The 18,564-nt window shown below is 40.4% G+C and overlaps 1 protein-coding gene and 1 pseudogene across 2 annotated transcripts in view; one reads left to right on the top strand and one right to left on the bottom strand.

Annotated features, from left to right (window-relative positions):
- Positions 1 to 2,223: 2,223 nt before the first annotated feature.
- The window catches only part of Poxm (Pox meso), a 215,818-nt gene continuing 199,477 nt past the window's right edge, over positions 2,224 to 18,564 (bottom strand). For both annotated transcript variants that reach the window (XM_065220334.1, XM_065220335.1), the window contains one exon: positions 2,224 to 3,559. In XM_065220334.1, the coding sequence (XP_065076406.1) occupies positions 2,694 to 3,559 (866 nt within the window). In that variant the 3' untranslated portion in view covers positions 2,224 to 2,693. The remainder of the gene's footprint in view (positions 3,560 to 18,564) is intronic.
- On the top strand, positions 14,783 to 17,366 carry LOC135699937 (uncharacterized; annotated as a pseudogene).

Raw genomic sequence — 18,564 nt, 5'->3', positions numbered from 1 at the left:
GAAGCGTTAAGCATGCCATTACATTTAGAACTTATCAGCAGGGTTACTTCCACTCACTTGCTATAAAAAAATGTTTTTCGGAATTATGAAATCATGAAATAGTATAATGCTAATTAGTACTTGTAAGTAACAAGAAGAGGTCATGAAGTACGTTGACTTCACGTAGAAGTAATACTAAAAACATATAGTCAAAGTACATAACTCTGGATGGGAGCATACCATCAATTACTGTCAATGGTCGAAAGGTACAGTAGCAACACCTACCCCACCCGTGTCCCCTCGAGATCGTCAAGTCGACGATGACAGGAGCACATATCGTGGTAGGGGTAATCAATAGTTGCAATTTCCAAACCTACGACTGGATGCCTTCCTTCAAATAACAATTGAAGTGCGGTAAAAATCGGTAGAACTGTTTCAAACACACAGTTGGTACTTGAACGGGTCGGTTTTCATCTCTTTTTGCCAGTGGTGGCGGGGGGGGGGGGACACCCCTCACCATCCCTCTCCAAAGGGGGAGTTTGGTAAAGAGAGATGAAACAACCGATTTGTACCTTCCTTAAAAGTTGTCCTAGTTCGCTATTCTAATATCTATATACAATAGAGTGATGCAAAATTTGAAATTTTCGCTCCACAGTACTTAAACGATTCCAAATCGGATCCTGACTAACCTCTCAAAATTTGAACTCATTTGGTGAAAACCTGAGATCGCACAAACCATTTGAAGTTTGTATGGGAATTACTATGCTAAAACCAAGATTTTTGTTCATGTCTATCTAATAATTCACCATATCGGTCTGCTTCAAAAGCTTTCAACTGTACTTGTAGGAAATTTTCCCAGCTACAACTTTGCTGCAGATTACTTTTTAATTAAACACAAGGATCGCAAGTTATCAATTGTTCAATGCGCTGATGTCTTATGATCATGCTCAATCAACTGCTCAGCAGGCAACATTGGTATTTCTGGGGCGTTGAATAGGACTCAAAAATCATGGCTACTATGTCACACTGCAAAATACAGTGTTGCCTACAGAGCAGCTGCTTGATCATGTCATAAGTTTACCAATCTCTTAAATAATTAATAACTTTTTCCTGTCTCGTTTTACATAGAAACGATCTTCAACAAAGTTGTAGCTGAGAAAATTTGCCATAAGAATGGCTATCGAACTGTTTCGCAACTCAATATGGAAAAAGACTAGAAGGCAATGAACAAAAAGTTGAGATTTCCCATAGTAATTTACATACAAACTTCAAATGGCTTGTGCGAAGTCTGTTTCTAACCAAATGAGTTGTAACTTTTGGAGGCTAATCAGGACCCGATTTGAAACCATTTAAGCACTGTGGAGCGAAAAAGTCAAATTTTGCATCAGTCTAATATACAATCTTCACACTGCCGTACTCTAACGGAACTATCAACTCTATGCTTTCATCTACTCCATCTATCGTATAAAAATTACCACTACAGTCTGTTATTTGAAATTAGCATCTTCAACTATGAAGTATATGTTTGACACATAAAATCTGTCAATATTGCTTTCAGTGCGTCACAATCAGCGATTTTACGACTCGTGAGCGCTCACTCTGAGTGAACGCTCACGAATCATAAGATCGCTTAATGTGACGCGAAATTGACAGGTTTTATGAGTCAAACACATACCTTACACCCTCTTCTTGTTACTTACAAGTACAACATATCATTATAACATCTAATGATTGCATAACTCCAAAAAATATTTTTTTATAGCAAGTGTGTAGAAGCAACCCTGCTTATCAGTGATGCCAGTTCTTTTTCAGGTCAATCTAGTAGATGTCAGCTCTTGAGAATGATAAGAGGACCAAGGCATCCCACTGGAGACATATACAGTAATGACCCAATTTTGCCAGCCCTCTTTGTATAAATCTTTTCTAATGTTCTACGAAACCCATGCGCTTTTTCAGTGGTCTTATTGCACCGAAGTTTACCTTAAACACCCATCTTGAAGATGCATAAGAATAATTTAGAATTACGATTTTAAGAAATTATTCAATGATAAAAGTTTGATGCGCGGAGGAAAAATCGGGCCACTACTGTACCACATACTGTACTGTACTAACGAATACTTTAAAAAAATGTTGTTGAATATTATTGATTGGTCATTCCGCTTGTTGTGCAATATTACGCTATACGATTTACACAGAATTTGTAAACTAGACGTCCTAAGTCAGATTTCCAGCTGATCATTTTTCCCCTGTCGACTTTCACAGATTAAATTATCTTACAACCAAACAGTCACGGTTCACGGTTCTCATTGATTTACACGGTTCGTATCTAAATTGTTAACATACCTCCTAAAAGACTGAGAAAATTAACTGGTTCCTTATTACGTTCATATTGCACTGGTTCGACGTTTTTCTCTCACTAAATTTCTCAGGAAATCTTCCCTTAATCCCCCCTCCCCTCAATACTCAACCAGCTGTCACAGTTCCACTTCGGAAGTTATTACATCCCCCGTTACGTCCTTAAGAACCGAAAATAAACAAAAAGAGTTAAACACTTATCTACACTATACTAGTTGAACGGCATTTACCGTCCTCCGGCCCTCCCATTCCAAAAATTTGACCTAACGAGACATATTCGGTTTGCTATTTTAAAACAGCACACTCTGAGCGAACAGCGATGCCGACGACCTGCTACTGTGCCGTTCGTCGGCGGTGTCCTATAATCCGGATGCGCTGGCCAACCCACCGTGGTGCATTCCGCCGCTCTGCAGATACATGTAGTAGTTGTACGAGTTGGGCGACTGGTGGTGGGAACTGTCCTGCATCTGGTGCTGCATGTTGGCGGCGGTGGCCATGTTCGGAACGACCGAACCCAGCGATGGCGGCGGAGGCGTCGTGTGGCACTGGGACGTCGGCATGTTGCCGCCATTGCGGAGGGCTGCCACGGCCGCTTGGTGGTGCACATTGGCCAGGATGTCGGTGACGGAGTGCGACGAGGGCCAACAGTGGTGGTGGTGAGGTGATCGCATGGGTGTCACGCCGGACGTCGGCGGCGACGGACTTCCCCCGCAGGACATTTCCGATTTGAGCGAGTTGGTCGTGTACGGGTACGAGGGGTAGATGGAATTGTAGAGGTGAGGCGTGTGCGGGGTGTGACTTCCGGTGTGGTGGTGGGTGATGTTGCCGAGTTTATTCCGTAGGATCCTGGAGATGGAACTGACGCTGGGCACGTTGTTCTTGTCGCATACGCCGTCCGATAGCAACCGGTCTCGGATTTCCCACGCGAAGATTCCCGGGTCTTTCTGCTTCAGCTCGCGGATGTAGGTCACCACCTTGGGGGTCGTCACCCGGGGTTTCGAGCCGCCGATCGCTCCGGGTAGTATCGAGCCGGTTTCGTGATAGCGTGCTAGTATCTTGGAGACGCACCCGTGGCTGACCCGGAGCTGCCGGGAGATGTCACACGGCCGGATGCCTAACCGGGCCAGTTCGACGATCCGCATCCGGGTGCTGTTTGGGAGGGGTCGCCCGTTGACGAACACTCCACCCAGCTGGTTCACTTCGCCGTACTGTTGGGCTTGGTTTTCTGGAAGGTGGGGGAAAAAGAGAGACAAAGAGAAACTTGTTAGTATTTCAAAGCTTTTACAAAGTCGTCGGTTTGAAAACAAAAACATTAGCATAATCGAGTTTCCAGGTTTCTACACGCTAAATTGAAAAAAACCCATTAATGAGTAAAAAATACCCATTTTTATGAGAATTGGCTTAGCTCATTAATAAGTAAATTATTTTAGCCATTAATGAGTTAAGTTCAATGGGCAATACAGCTCTTGATCATGAGTAAAATCAGAGTTAATTTCAACTAATTCTGATTAACTCGCGTTGATCAACATCAAATACACATAGCAACCTGATTTTTGTGTTGAAATCTGCCATCACCGGTGGGCTGAAGCCGCAAGCCGATTGACATATTTTTCAAAGTTTTTATAAGAAACTGAAAATTGGCGCTGAAGTTCTTCCGGATGTGATACTTGAGAAATTTGCGGGATTGGATAATTCTGTCCGGGATATCGGTGTTACAGAATGCATGGATGGCAACGATGATTCAAGACCACCACCAGGTCTGAGTCAACCTGTTTTAATATTGTGGTGTGGTACCGTTTGTTTCTGCTTCTCTCGGTATTTAGCAGAGGTGAGAGGAACACTTTGCTATGAGTAGCATGAGCAGTAGAGTCCAGCTGACGAAAATGACATTGCCCGGAACTATTGTTCAAGCTGACAACGTTGGCTCATACACTGCAATTCATTGCAAGCATTTAATTTTCTTCTAATTGTTCACAAATTACGAGAAAGAAATGGGTGATGACAACAGAAGTAGCATCCAAAAGCATAAAGCTGGGTTTAGACTAGGCAAGTCAAATGATCAACTCTGTTGAATTCAATTGGCTTGAAAAGTTGAGCCTGGTTCAACTTTTTTCAGTTCAAGTGAGTTGATCAAGTCAGATGAATGGCATGGTTTACACGTTCAATTCGCGTTCATTGATCAATTGACTTGCCCTGTCTAAACCCAGCTTAAGGAACGTCACCTCAAAGTATCCAGAAGGAACAGAAATGTAATGCTGTCATTAAGAAGGGCTACGATTGTCCTTACCTGCCAGCAAATGAATAACTTCGGGTACAAGCAAGGCCTCGCTGAAATAAATCTATGAGCTATTTTTATCAACACATAGAGAAGCCTGATTAAGACCGCTCTTCGTTTTAGATGGAAGTAATGGCGTTGCGAACTACTTAGAAGAACAACGGCCATATGCTGCTACAACAACAGCAGTTCGAGAAGGGCGACTCTATCTACAATGTCGCTTTGCTGTTGTGAGATGCGTGCACGCTTAGTAGATAGAAACAAGATTGATGAAGATTTTAGGAGATTTCCTGCAAAAAGTTGGAGAGCGATGCGAGTAGATGGATTTAAATGCAAGAGATGAAAAAATATTTTCTGTAGATTGATTCGCTAATGTGAGATTTTCCTGCCATCTAAAATTAAGATTTAGATAGCAGCAGCAGTTCAAAAAGCTATTATCGATGAGATGTTTGTCACTTTTGATGAACTGCCGACGAACAATCCGTCCGAAGTACCTCCCTGGATCGAGGAGCGCTACAAACCACACCTTCTATGGCCTATGAGGTATCGTAAATCGTAGCCTGAGCGGAATCGCGAGTGTCTATGCAGTTCAATCTAACAGTATAGGACAGGAAATCGAGAAAGAATGAGTATGCGTTTGAATCTACCTTTGTTTCAATAGTTTTGTTGATTGGAGTATTTTATAAAGTTAAAAGCACATTCTAAATGTGCTAAAAAATTCTAATGTAAGTCTTTGTTTGAAAATACCTATCATTAGCTTTCTTGTCACTTTCCAAAGACAGGGCTGGTAGCGAGTCACTTTTTAGTGACTTGGTCACTTTTTTCAAGCCAGTCACTAAAGTCACTTTTTCTAGTAATCAATCACTATTTTCAACTTTTTTTGTGACTCATTTTTCCAAATAAAATTACCTGAGTTTTCCAGGTTTTTCCAGAACTTTAACGGATTAATTCCAGGCTTATAATAAGAAAGCTATTTTTTAAATGCGTATAAATCGCTTTTTTGCAGCAATTAACCGAAACGTTGTTAAGACATGGCAATCAGGTTTAAAGAAACAGCTTTACAATCAAATCCATTGAATGTTGAAGTTTAACCCTTACTTAATTTCTCACTTCAATAAAGTTTAACAAAAATTACTTAATTTGAGTAAGTCCAAGATCTAAAAATATGCAATGTCTTGAAGTTTCGTATTCCATGAACATGTTCAAGATATGGAAAATTTTCAAAGTGCCAGAATCAAGGAAAAAAACGATTTATTTCAAGTTCGTAATTAACTTTTTGAAAGATTAGAGCAGTCCCATTAACTTCGCAGCAATTGTAGGAACTTTGGAGAAGTTCTAAGGAATTAAAGGAAATGCTGAGCACCTCAGAAAAGCTAGATCTTTGGAGAATTTCAGATCTTAAGAACTGTTTTCGTAACTTTAGTCCAGACTTTTGGAGCAGTTTGAAGATCTATAATCGTTAATTTAGAAGAATTCAGGATAGTTCCATGATGTGCTGAAAAAAAAATCGAAAACCCTTAAGATGTTCTGAGAATTTTAGGGAAGTACAGTAACTTACAGAGAATTTATGAAAACTTCAGAAATATTTCGAACGTGATAAAAATTATATAAACACTCGGAAAACGTGGGGTTGATCCGAAAATGTCAGAATCGCCAGAGAGTTATTTCAGAAAATTTGTTGGATTATTAAACAAATTCAGAGTACTTCAGGTAAGCATAGATAAGTTCTGGGAAAATTAGTGAGCGTTTATAATGGTAATAATACTTTAGGAAGATTGTCGAAACTTCATGGCAAATCAATAAATTTCAGTAAAGTTGCGGGTTCTTAAAAAAAACTACAAGGAACAGCCCAATGGGGTTGTACGAACAGTTGACGTAGGACTACGCTCACATATCTATTACTATTTTGAACGAACGTTATTTAAAATTCCCGATATTATTATGACATCCGTGAATTTCTTCCGAGGTGTAATAATTGGTCAGTGTTCATTTTCCGTTTAAAACTAATAAGATTATTGTTCAGTTCATGTGTAATTATTCTAGTGTTGGAAACTATTCCAAACTAACACTATCTTTGAAAATTGTGGTGGCCCTGAAAAGGGCCGCTTTGATGGTTTGTGGCTCTGAAAAGAGTCGTTTTGATTTTGCATGGCCCTCAAAAGGACCGTTTTGGTGATGTGGATTTAAAATTAACGGTATGTAAGGTGACGTTGTTGTGAAAAGGATACTGTGAACACCCAGTTCAAAAGGGAAGCATCCTACTGCCACTACCGACACTTTTCCTTATTCAGCTTCAATCCAGCGCGATCTAGGCGGTCAATAACGTTCGCTGTGATCTCCTTTAGTTTCGCTTCGCTTGATGCATATATCAATATATCATCCATCGAGACATCCGTGTTATCTAGTCCATCCAGCAGCGTTGAGATCTGATTCTGGAACACCTCTGGTGCTGATGCGAGACCGAATGGAATACGTTTGCATGAGTAGCGACCCCATGGCGTTCCGAATGTCAAGTATTTTTGGGACGCCTCCGCTACTTGGATCTGCCAAAAGCCCTTCTTGCAGTCCAGTATGGTGAACCAAGTTGAATCACGGATCCTTGCCGCAATCTCCTCAATCGTCCTGAGTGGATAGTGTCTGCGCAGAATGCTTTTATTCACGTCTGTCGGATCAATACACAGTTGAATCTTCTTATTCTTCCGGACCACTACTAGGTTGCTTACCACTGGTGTTGGTTCTTCTTGCTTCCTTATAACTCCCAGTTTCACCATGTTTTCCAGTTCCTCCTTCACTTCTCAGCCCAAACCTTTGAAAATGTTGGTGTCCTCTCTCACGACGTGTACTCGCCTAAGCAGATTCAGCTTCACGCAACTGGTCCTTCCAAGAACAGGAACGACGTCTAGATCCACAACTTTATAGGTTATGTTCTCTTCTTTACCTTTCACTACACTTTTCATTGTGAATTCGCCTTCCACCTTGTTCCGGTGTCCATTGTACGAGACGATGTACTTGGTCGATGAGTCGATGAGTCACAACATTGCATTGTGCTCCACAATCCAACTTGAACGTAATTTTCGCAGGTCCCACGAACACTTCCTCGAACCAATCGTCATCATCCGTCCTGGAGTTCTCCTGAGCTTGAATTGCGTGCAGATGCAGGTCCACATGTTCCTCTTCCGACGAATCTTCTGTTTCCTGTACGATAGACGCTGTTTTCTTCTCCTTATTCTTCTTGCTGCTACTGCTAGACGATTTCCGGTCCTTGCTCTTCTTGAAGCAGCACTCTGGTAAGTGTCCAGTTTTGTTGCAAACAGGACTGGTTTTCTTGAATGCAGGACAACTTTTCATTCCGTGCTTAGTTCCACACCTACGGCAGTTGAAAGGTTTATCAGCTTCTCTTCCCTTGATGGCATCGCAACTCTTCGTGTCAGAGCTGATCTGGTGCAACGTTTCCGTCGTCTTTTCACTGGATCTGCAGATTTGAATTGCTTTCTCAAGCGTCAACTTGGAGTCACTGAGGAGCTTCTCCCGAACTTTTTGACTGCGCACTCCCAGCACAATTTTGTCCTTTAGCAGTCGATCTTCCGTAGACATACCTTCCTGTGGAGTATTGAAATCACAATCCACAATAGCCTGTCGCAGCTTAATAAGAAAGCTGTCAAAACTTTCATCCGGGCCTTGGTCAGTCTTCAGGAATATGTACGTGCTGTACGTAGGGTTAGCAGTAGGGTTGAACGCTTCGGCAAACTTTCGCTTGATCACATTCGGGTCTTTTTTCTCCTCTTCCGTCAGTTGGAATCCCATAAACGTTCCTATTACATCCGGTCCCAGACTGTTCATGAGGATGCCGACCTGCCTTTCCGCCGGGAGCTGTTTAATTCCTGCTGCTAGCTCGAACCACTCGTATTGCTGACTCCAATCGTTCCAGATTCTCGCTTGTCAATTTGATTCCGGATGTTGATTCTCTCCGGCGGCTGGGCTGAGAAACTTTGAATGGGGTTATGTACGCTTTTCGCTTGCTGCTGAGGCGGTGGCTGTCGTGGATCGACCATTTTCGCAACTTTTACGCTTTACCGATCCGTATCAAATCAATATTTACGTTGTCCAACTTTACGTTTCGCGTTTCCGAACTATTTTTCCCGTATCCGCGATATTTTCATCGGTTTTTTCGGGTTTTTCCGCGCGCGAAAACCACTTCTGACACCATGTGGTGTTTATTACGTTTTATTCATGATCGAGATACAGTGGCGTCGTGTATACATAGAGTAGATAGGGGTATGTAGAGGAGCATGTATAAAGTAGGGGCAAGGTTTCTGATATCTGTTACAGTGGGGATCGGATAAGGCAAAGTGAAAATTGCAAGGTGGGGGACGGGGCTGGGATTGAACCCCGACCTTCTGCTCAGTAAGCAAAACCGGTAATCACTAAGCTACCGAGCCTCGTCGTAATGCTACATCGACATGTTTCGTCTAGGAATGATTCTATGGTGACTGTGTTGGGAAAGCAGCATAAGCATGTACGTAATTGGTCGATTTATTAGTTAATTCGACGCTTTTCGACAATGCTGGACATTTACCACTTTTTCAATAGTTTCTTGTTAAAAAAAATCAACAGTCGGAAGCATTGCTATCGATGCGTAGAAATATTACTGATCGATTGGTGATAAAAAATTTGAAATTGGACCAGTTTCATGTTCCATTTTCGGTTTTCATAAATTGTACCCCCATATAGAAATCACAGACGTAGTCCTACGTCAAAATACTCTTAAATTCAGGGCAGTCTAGAGAACATAGAAGAAATTAATCAATCGTTTAGGCAGTTTTAATAACACCAGAAAAGTCTAGGCTATTGAAGAAGTTTTAAATTAGTGTCGATAATTTAAGGGAAGTTTCATGAACTTCAGTGAAAATCATAGAACTATATTAATTATTTCGTTCTAATTCCAAGAGAGCACAAAAGTTCCAGAAATTTAGAAAAACTTCTAAAACTTTACAGAAGGACAGTGGTCTCCAGAAACATTTCGAGAACTTCATAGAAATCTATGGAGCTTAAGGGGAGATCCACGAACTTCAGGAATTTCCATAAATATTAGCAAAATGCGGGAGCATTTGAAAGAAGTTTAGGAAGCTCCGAAAATTGAAGGAATTTTAGAGGGAGGCTGGTTCTATTAGTTTCAGAAAATTAGTGGGAAATTTATAGGAGTTCCCAGATTTTCAGATAACTTCAGAGACGTTAAAAAGTTAATTGAGGTCTTCGCATAAGTTCAGAAGTTGACGGCAGTACAACAAGCTTCATGAGACCTGCAAAAACTTTAGAGTAGTTTTGAGAATTTCAGAAAAGAACAGAGAATCTCAGATCAGTTTCGTTAACATTAGAGAAGTCACATAAATTTTAAAGTAGTTTGGAGAAATTGTTAAACCTTTAGAGGGGATCCATGTTCGTTAGTAAATTTGAGGAAACTTTAGGAAGTCCTATAAAGTTCAGGGAAGTTTAAGAATTTGATGAGAAGTATTGTGAGCATCAGGTTAGTTTCTCAAACTACAAAAGAACTTCAAGGCAGTTTCATTAACTTCAGGAAAAATTTGGGAACTTTCAAGTAGTTCTGAAGACCTCAAAATAGTCCATTTCATATTCAATGGAGATTTCCATTGAAATATTCCTCAAAAGTTCGATGAAGCTATCCTCCGAGTTCATTTTTTTTTAGTTTTCCTCGGAATTACCATGAAATTCTCCACAATAAAAAAAACCCTTTGGAAAGATTCTCCGAATATTCCGAGGGGAACGACTCTATCTACGATGCAGAAAAGATTGTCTTTTGCTGTGACTAGCTGCGCGCACGCTGAGTAGATAGAAAGAAGATTGATGACGATTCTGAAGATTTCCTGCAAAAAGATGATGCGCGATGCAAGTAGATGCGACAAATGAAAGAAGATTTTTCGAAGATTGATTCGCTAGTGTGAGATTTGTTGAGCATCTAAACTTGAGATTTAGATGTGTCGCCCCCCTCGGAATATTCATTGAATTAATTTCAGATTTCCTTTTGAATCTATCTCCTTACCTTGAAAATATACTCACATTGAAGGTGTCCTAAGAATTCATTGGCATTTCTCCAAACAAATCCATTTCTTCTCATGATTTGTTTGGCAAACTCTCCTAAATTTATTTTCGAATTCCTTTGAAGATGTCCTCGAGTTATTCTCATATTAAATTGTAATCATCTGAAGTTCACAGGAGTTGTGCTCCTTAGAAATTCCTGAGAGAAATTCTACTCAAAACTATCAGGCTTCACATGAAATCTAAAATTCCTGAAAGCGATGATCAAGCACTCATGGGAATAATTCTCATACGGTTTTGAAATCTAAAATTCCTAATGATTTAGAGAATTTTAAACAAGCAGCAATGTCTAATTGGTAGAGTGAATATATGATTAAGTTTTCCTCGGTACAAGTAACATTAATACAAGGGGTAGGTCACTCTGCACACCAATCTTGGGTCATCTTTTTTGTCAGTGTGTCGCAAGTATGCCGATTGTGCTGGTCATAGAGCAAGCTGCGATTGTTTGTAAAATACCGGGTTGCCGGCCGGTATTTCTGACACCTTGATTGTTTTGGTTTGAAATCGCAAGGATAAATCGGATTGAGGATGACGCGGGAAGTGACGAGTGTGTGAACTTTCGGTGTTTTGTGATCCATAGGGTAATAAAAGTCCTGTGTTTTATAATGCCCTCAAAGGCAGACCAGAAATCTAGCCTTTCGGCCGGAAAGAGTTGGAACCGGTGGGGAGCATTGTTAACGACCGACTATAGAGGGTGATGAATATACTTCTTTAGTTTGTATTGTGTGATTTGCAACTCAAAATAATGTTTTATTTCAAAGGTCAAGTGGTAGTAAACGTCATTTCAACTGCTGGAATGAAGTGGTTAATTAGAAGATGATCCTGAGCATACAGTCAAATGTTCTGAACAACTTCAATGACAGTTGTCCAGCAGTGCTCCCATTTTATTTACAACAATCTAATGCCTACGAGATTGTGCCGAAAGTATGTCGAAAATGTGCCGATGGATGTGCCCAAGCTGTGTAGAATATAACTCCGGCACAATGTGCTGAGTTACTTACCCCTTGCATTAATAGCAATAAATGAGCTAGTAATTACGATGATCACAACACTATCACGTTCTGTCATAACAAAAAAAATCGATGAGATTTTGGAGAAAATCTCTAGCATCGTTTTCTCATCCGATGATAGTGACAGAAACATCTCTGTAAATATCGCGTACGACCTTTCATTGAAAATTACATTTGCCATCCCGGGTTTATTTACTTTGCTCGTTTTGGTTCAGCGTTTGACGGTTCGTTTGGTCCTTCTTGCTTCAGTCTATGCGTGTATATATAGACTTCTCTGACGTTTGTGAAATGCACAAATATTAGTGCAGAACTTTGGGAATTATCAGTATTAGCGCAAGAAAACCTTTGAATTTACCCAAAGTTCTGCACTAATACTTGTGCATTTCACAAACGTCAGAGAAGTCTATTTAACGTCTCTGGTCGATGTCAACCATAAATATAATTGACATCGATTCCAAGTGACGTGACATGCAGATGACGCTCCATTTTGCAAATAATATGTAACACAAATTTACACTATATTTTCAAACTGTGTGGTTCTACACGGTAAAAAGTTGTCACATCTAATCCAAATGCTCTTGCACTTGACTTAGTCTGTCATGCGGCACTACGAATCGAAGTGATTTATCATTGATTTTCAAGTAATTTGCGTTTTGAAACAAAGTGATTTGTCGTTGAAAAATATGTACTGCATAACACCTCTAAATCAAAATGATCATCATTTGAATTGGCACCACCGTTTTCATCCATTGAATTTGATTAGTTTTGCTTTTCGAAGCAAATGTCAAAAACGCACATGCTAAACATTACTCACGAAGATGGATTATTTTCATCCGAAATAATTTGCATTCTAGAGCGTATGAGTATTATGAAATTGATGCTGTATTCAATAATAGTGTATAATAGAACCTCTATTACAAAACATTGTCAAACTTATCAAAGTTATTGCTGAATGTCCCGTCTTGCTTCTACTACAAAGCCTTGCAATGTTGTTCAATATTACTTGGAAACATGTGATCTAGGTAGTAACATGATACATGTTCCATGGTCATATTCTGAATAACATATAACAAGGCTTGCAGTATGAACAAGGCAATATATTATCCCATTACGAATAAACATCAAATAAATTCCATTCACCTCTTAAAACTGTTAATATATCATGTATAAGCAATTTCCAGCTCAAGAGCGTACACTTGAGCATCGTCACCCATGAATGTTGTGACATTCGAGCATTAATTTTCACTTGTCTTTCACCGCGCCTGCTCTTCTGTCACTCACACTGTCCGCGAATGCACGTCGAAGAGGCCAAGAAAATTGCTCTGTAAAAGGAGTTTTCGTTCTCCCAGCAAATTCCCAATGATGGCGGCCAAGCAAGAAGTGTCGTCGCGAAACCAAACACGCACACACACACACACACACACACACACTCAAATAATAAAAAAAAACGTGTTGAGTTTCCTTCATCTTGCCTGCTTTGATGAAAATTGCAGCCCAGCCCCAGCCCCAGCACCGCACGGGTGGACCGAGCTCCGTTGGATAGCGGATGCGATGCGGGTTGGAACTTGGAACGGCCGCGACCCGAGGAGTGTTTTCATATGTGAGTTGAGCTAAAACATGCGTTGCACATTTAATTTCCACAGCTTTCATTACCGGAATTGATTTATGGCGGCACAGGCCGCTTTCGCTCGCGGTGTGTAGTTTTCTGCCAAGACTAAGAGGCCTACTCTGCTGATTGCTGCTGCGAACTGTTGATGGGTTTTATTTTCCGAGGGCGGCGAAGGACCCTGGCTGCATGGAGCGACGTGATCAAACAGAATGGCGGGGGATTGCTTTATTTTTAATCTTTTAAAATTATCATAAAAATTGAGATTGCAGCAATAAGTATGTGCCGCTGCCGCCACCGCCGCCGGTTCCCGAAAGGCAAATTTTCGCCATATTTCCCCCAAATCTCAAGCGCTCCAGGAAGGTGAGTGTGCGAGTGGGTGAAATTTCATTTCGTGTGGAAATTGGATTTCACAAGAAGTCGCTGATGGAAAAAAATAAGCGAACGACGACGGGAAGAAGGTGCGCGTACGCGGGGGTGAGTAGATTGGATTGGATTTTTTGCCCCGTTTTTCCATTCCTGAAAGTCCTGACGAGAATAGCTAAAAAAAAAGCCCCTGTCCAAGGAGAGGGAGGAAAATGGGAAATTTTTAGGGAGCACAGCAACGGCCTACTGCCGTGGTGCGGTGGGGAGTGGGAACAAAATGGCGGACTGCTGCTGCTGCTGCTGCTACAAGCTGCGATATTAAACTCCTCCATCGTTTTGTGCTGAGACGGGGAATTAGGGTGGAAAAAATGGATCGAGGCTGTCGAAAGAAAGGGGAAGCGAAAGATGGGCAATGTGCGTGTCAGGCGTGGATGATGGTTATGGCGGCGGGCGACGACGGGCACGGGGGAATGGAAAACGAGATTTCCATAAAATTGTTGAGTAATGACGGAAGCAGCGGCAGCGGAGGGAGAATTATTGTAATATTAGGGGAGAGCGAGCGAAATCGTCATCATCATCATCATCATTTTCGTCAACGTCAGTGACGACGACACAGAGCGAGTAGCAAAGCAGGCATGGATGGGAAGGGTACAGATGCCCGGCTTACTAGATCAACACGAAAAGTTGTTCGCCAGTGTATTTGGGTGCGAGTGTGCGTGTGTACGTCAGTAAACATGCCGAACATTGGAATCAAAATTTAGGCAAATATTTAACCGCTTCAATTCGTTTGCGAGGAATATTCTGTTTGTGTGTACACCCTGGCACAGGGTAGGTACATTCGCGTATGTGTTTTCGCTTTTCGCTCTGGAGTTTCTGTTTGAACGGAATCCTAATGAGCTGAATAGCTTCTCGTTCGCGTTCGGCTGAAGGGTGATTTATTTTACACTTTGTTTGAGTTTAATTAAGTTCTGGCAAAGACATGCGAGGTATTTTTGAAAAGGTTTGAGCAAAGTTTGATTTTTTTCTAGGGCAGATGTTCCAGTATTGGCCATGTTCCAGTATTAGCCATAGCTATGATAAATCATAATTTTTTAAGAGATAGGCAGTTTTGTTTAAATTATTTTGGAATACATTGAATTTATCATTTTAGGTTGCATAATTGAACGAAAAAAACATCTGCCATCGCAGTAAGTTGCAATAAACATGAAATGTTTAATCGAGCACTGTTAATCTTGTAATGCATTCTTATTTTATTTGTTCCGCTAACACACTTTGGATTTAGAGGAAATTGTAGAAATAATGCTAAATTAAGCTGTTTCACGAGTATCAATACATAATTCATGAACAGAAGATCAAATTGATCAAGAGTTTTATTAATTTAAATAAGCAAATATTGTTAGTTTTGCGTTTTAAAAACAATGGACAAAATACCACCATGCGCCTGTTTTAGCCACCCTCTCACTCACCATGCAGTTTGACAGTTCCTAGTTTTCGCCACCCGTTGTTATTGTAGTGAATCTATTTAGTTATTGCCGTGAATCGTGAATAAATTTGTTCAAAAGGATGAAGTATGCATAAAAGTTTATTTATTGCATGTGCTTTTGTTAATTTCTTATATATTTATTGTAGGAAAAAGAACAGAACAACGTCGTTGCGGACTCCCGGCCAGCATATTTACAGCCCAGAAGCAATCGAAAAGTGTCTCGATGAAATTGCTCAAGGTTCGTCCATTAAAGCTGCCAGCAACAAATATGGGATTCCTCGGTCCACTCTACGATACCGATTGAGCAGCAAATGGCAAAAAACAGTCAAAAAAGGTCCATCTAGTGTTCTCTCCAAGGAAGAAGAGGATAAAATTGTCTCCTGGATCATTGGGATGCAACAGCGAGGATACCCCGTTCAGCGTCGTACTCTACTTTTCAAAGTAAAAGAGTTCCTGTCTGCAAGTCCCCGCAAAACTCCTTTCAGAAATGATTGTCCTGGTAAGTGTGCTTAGTAAAGTAAGTAATTTATTTAGTGCTTACTTAGCAACTCTGTTTCAAGGTCGAAAATGGTTCAACTCGTTTATGCTGCGAAATCCTAGATTGTCTATTCGAACACCTGAAGAAGTTTCATCGGCTAGTGCTCGTGTAACCGAGTATGACATCCGAAATTGGTTTACGGAAGTTCACAAGTGGCTGGTCCACCATGGAATGGATGATGTGCTTATCGACCCATCCCGTGTATTTAATGGAGACGAAACCTCCTTCTACCTCCATCCAAAAACTAAAGAAGTCATCGCACAAAGAGGGAGCCGAAACGTATACGAAGTAGAACAGGCCTGTGGCAAACAGAATGTTACAGTGATGTTTTCGTTCAGCGCAACCGGAAGTGTCGTGAATCCACTGATCATTCTTCCAGGACAGCGAATCAGAAAGGAAATCGCACAAGGATTTCCACCAGAATGGGGAATTGGGCAGAGTGAGCGTGGGTGGATGACGACTCACAACTTTAGTGAGTACGTTAAAAAAATCTTTCATCCTTTCCTTCTTCGAGAAGGTATCAAACTGCCAGTAATATTCTTTGTGGATGGTCATTCTTCCCACGTAGGAGTAGAAGTAGCAGATTTATGTCAGCAGCTAGAAATAATTCTGATTGCCTTATACCCTAATACGACCCGCATTACACAACCAGCGGACGTGTCTATTTTCAAGCCGCTCAAAGACCAGTGGAAGCAAGAAGTGGATGATTGGCGCACAGCACATCCAGGGTATAATTTCACCTTGCGATACTTTGGAGGTGTACTAGAGAAAGCAGTTGCAAGAGGAATTAAAACCGACAGTATTATTAACGGTTTTCGTGTATGCGGTTTATTTCCGTTTGATGCTAACAACGTCGACTATACCAAATGCATAGCGAAACCGACGACCAACTGTGTGCCTGCTGCTGTGGGTCTCAGTATGGATACTTTTTCACCCGGAATCGATAGTACCCCAGCTAAAGTTTCAGGTAAAACTCAAGAATCCACACAGTCGGTAACAGGATGTGCTGAAGATCCAGTCAGAGAAATTTCTTCAACAGTAGGCCCCCGATTGTCTATCGATAGTAATGATTCATTGGCCAATGTGAAAGCTCCATTTACAGTTTTTTTCTGATTATGTGCCAATCCATAAAGACAAAATTAAAAAAGCTGTCGAAATGATAGGAATTCCTATGCTAACGAAGATACAAAAACGCTCAGGTGTTGATTTGTCTCACGAGGAGCGGGTTATTCAATATTTTTACAAAGATTTTATTCAACCGTTTACGACCTTTGACAATAACTCATTCAATCTGGTGGACAATCGGAATGAACAACATACAATGATTGAAGTTGGAGAGAATGACAAAGTCATTGGCGAGTTATTGATCGATAATGAAGGAAATGTTACAATCTTTTCTGCTAAAGAAACTACACAACAGGAAGTAATTAATTTATTGAACGAGCCGAGTGCAAGGGATCATCTAACGAATCCAGAAGCAAAATCAGCCATCAAATCCAATTCAACAAGCAATAACTCTGTCACAACGATATCTGTATGCTGTGGTAAGTCAATTCTAGTAGGTATCAGAGTGTTGAACTATTTTTAATTATTATTATAAATATTTCAGAAAATAATTCACCTATTGACCAATCTATGTCTCTCGAGAAAATTCTTCATGATGTTACAAATACTACACCAAAGACAAGAAAGACTAGTATTTCTGAGATTCTTAGTTTTCCCCCAACACCACGACGTAGCAGTAAACATCGAAACTATACCAAGAAATACTTTCCTGTTCTGACGGCTGGTGAACGGATTGAAGAAATTCGAAAAGTACAGAAGGAAAAACAAGATAATGAAGTAAAAAAGAAAATCAGAGCAGCTGAACGAGCAGAATCTAAAAGAAAAACTGAAGAAGCTAAAAAGGAACGGGCTGAGAAACGGAAACAGCAGAAGTCGAATGAAAAATCAGCGAAACAGGATAAAGAAAATCATAATTTGAAGAGGGCTCGAAACGTTAATACTAAAAAGCCAGGAGTAAAGCCGAAGAAAATTAAAACAGAAAAGTGAAGCTGCAGGAAAACTCTATTTGGAATTGGTAAGCTAAATAAAATAAATCGGGATGTTTTTTTACATGAATAAAGAATAAAAACAATGATGCATCATTTAAACCAAGTTCTTATGTCTGATATTTAACCTCATAATTTCTGAAAAATAAATGACACTAGGCAGTTTTATTTTCTTGCTTACGAAAAATCATGCTCAAACTCATACTCATATAATTTTGGGGTCTTCCGTTTATTCGATAACGCACAGCTAAAAGAAAACCATGTTTAAGGCGTCAGTCGGTCTAGAACATTTTCTCGACTTCCCTGGGCATAGAGTATTTTTGTGCTTGACCTACGATATCTAATGAAAACTCTAAACATACTCTGTCACATTTGGGGTGTAATTCCGTGAAAAAGAAAAAAAAATTACTAATATCAAAGAGATGGCTAACTAAGGAACAAGGGGTGGCGAAAACAAGGAAAGGGATGGCCAAACCAGGAACAAAAAAGCTATTACGATTTATGGGAATGTGTACACAATTGTACACATTTAATCATTTTTTATTAATGAACTTGGTAGAAATGAAACCCAAGTTCATTAATAATTAGTGAAAGACGTACTGAAATTTGTTTGTTCTTTATAAAAATGAATATAAAACCTATTAGGTACATAGGGTGGCCAAAACTGGTACATCTACCCTATTGTTAAATTAAGCTTCTGGGGATTTTTATTTTACTATCGGGCGGGTTGGGCCAAAGGGTCTTAGAATTTTAGGAAACTTTGCCCACAGTTTATGGTTATACCTAT

The sequence above is a fragment of the Ochlerotatus camptorhynchus genome, unplaced genomic scaffold, assembly GCF_037179485.1.
Source record: "Ochlerotatus camptorhynchus isolate MF236.1 unplaced genomic scaffold, CSIRO-AGI_Acam_v1.1 ptg000124l, whole genome shotgun sequence".
In the NCBI taxonomy this organism is placed as follows: Eukaryota; Metazoa; Arthropoda; class Insecta; order Diptera; family Culicidae; genus Ochlerotatus; species Ochlerotatus camptorhynchus.
Note: the sequence above shows the minus strand (reverse complement) of the source record. Positions and strands in the feature narration are given on the sequence as shown.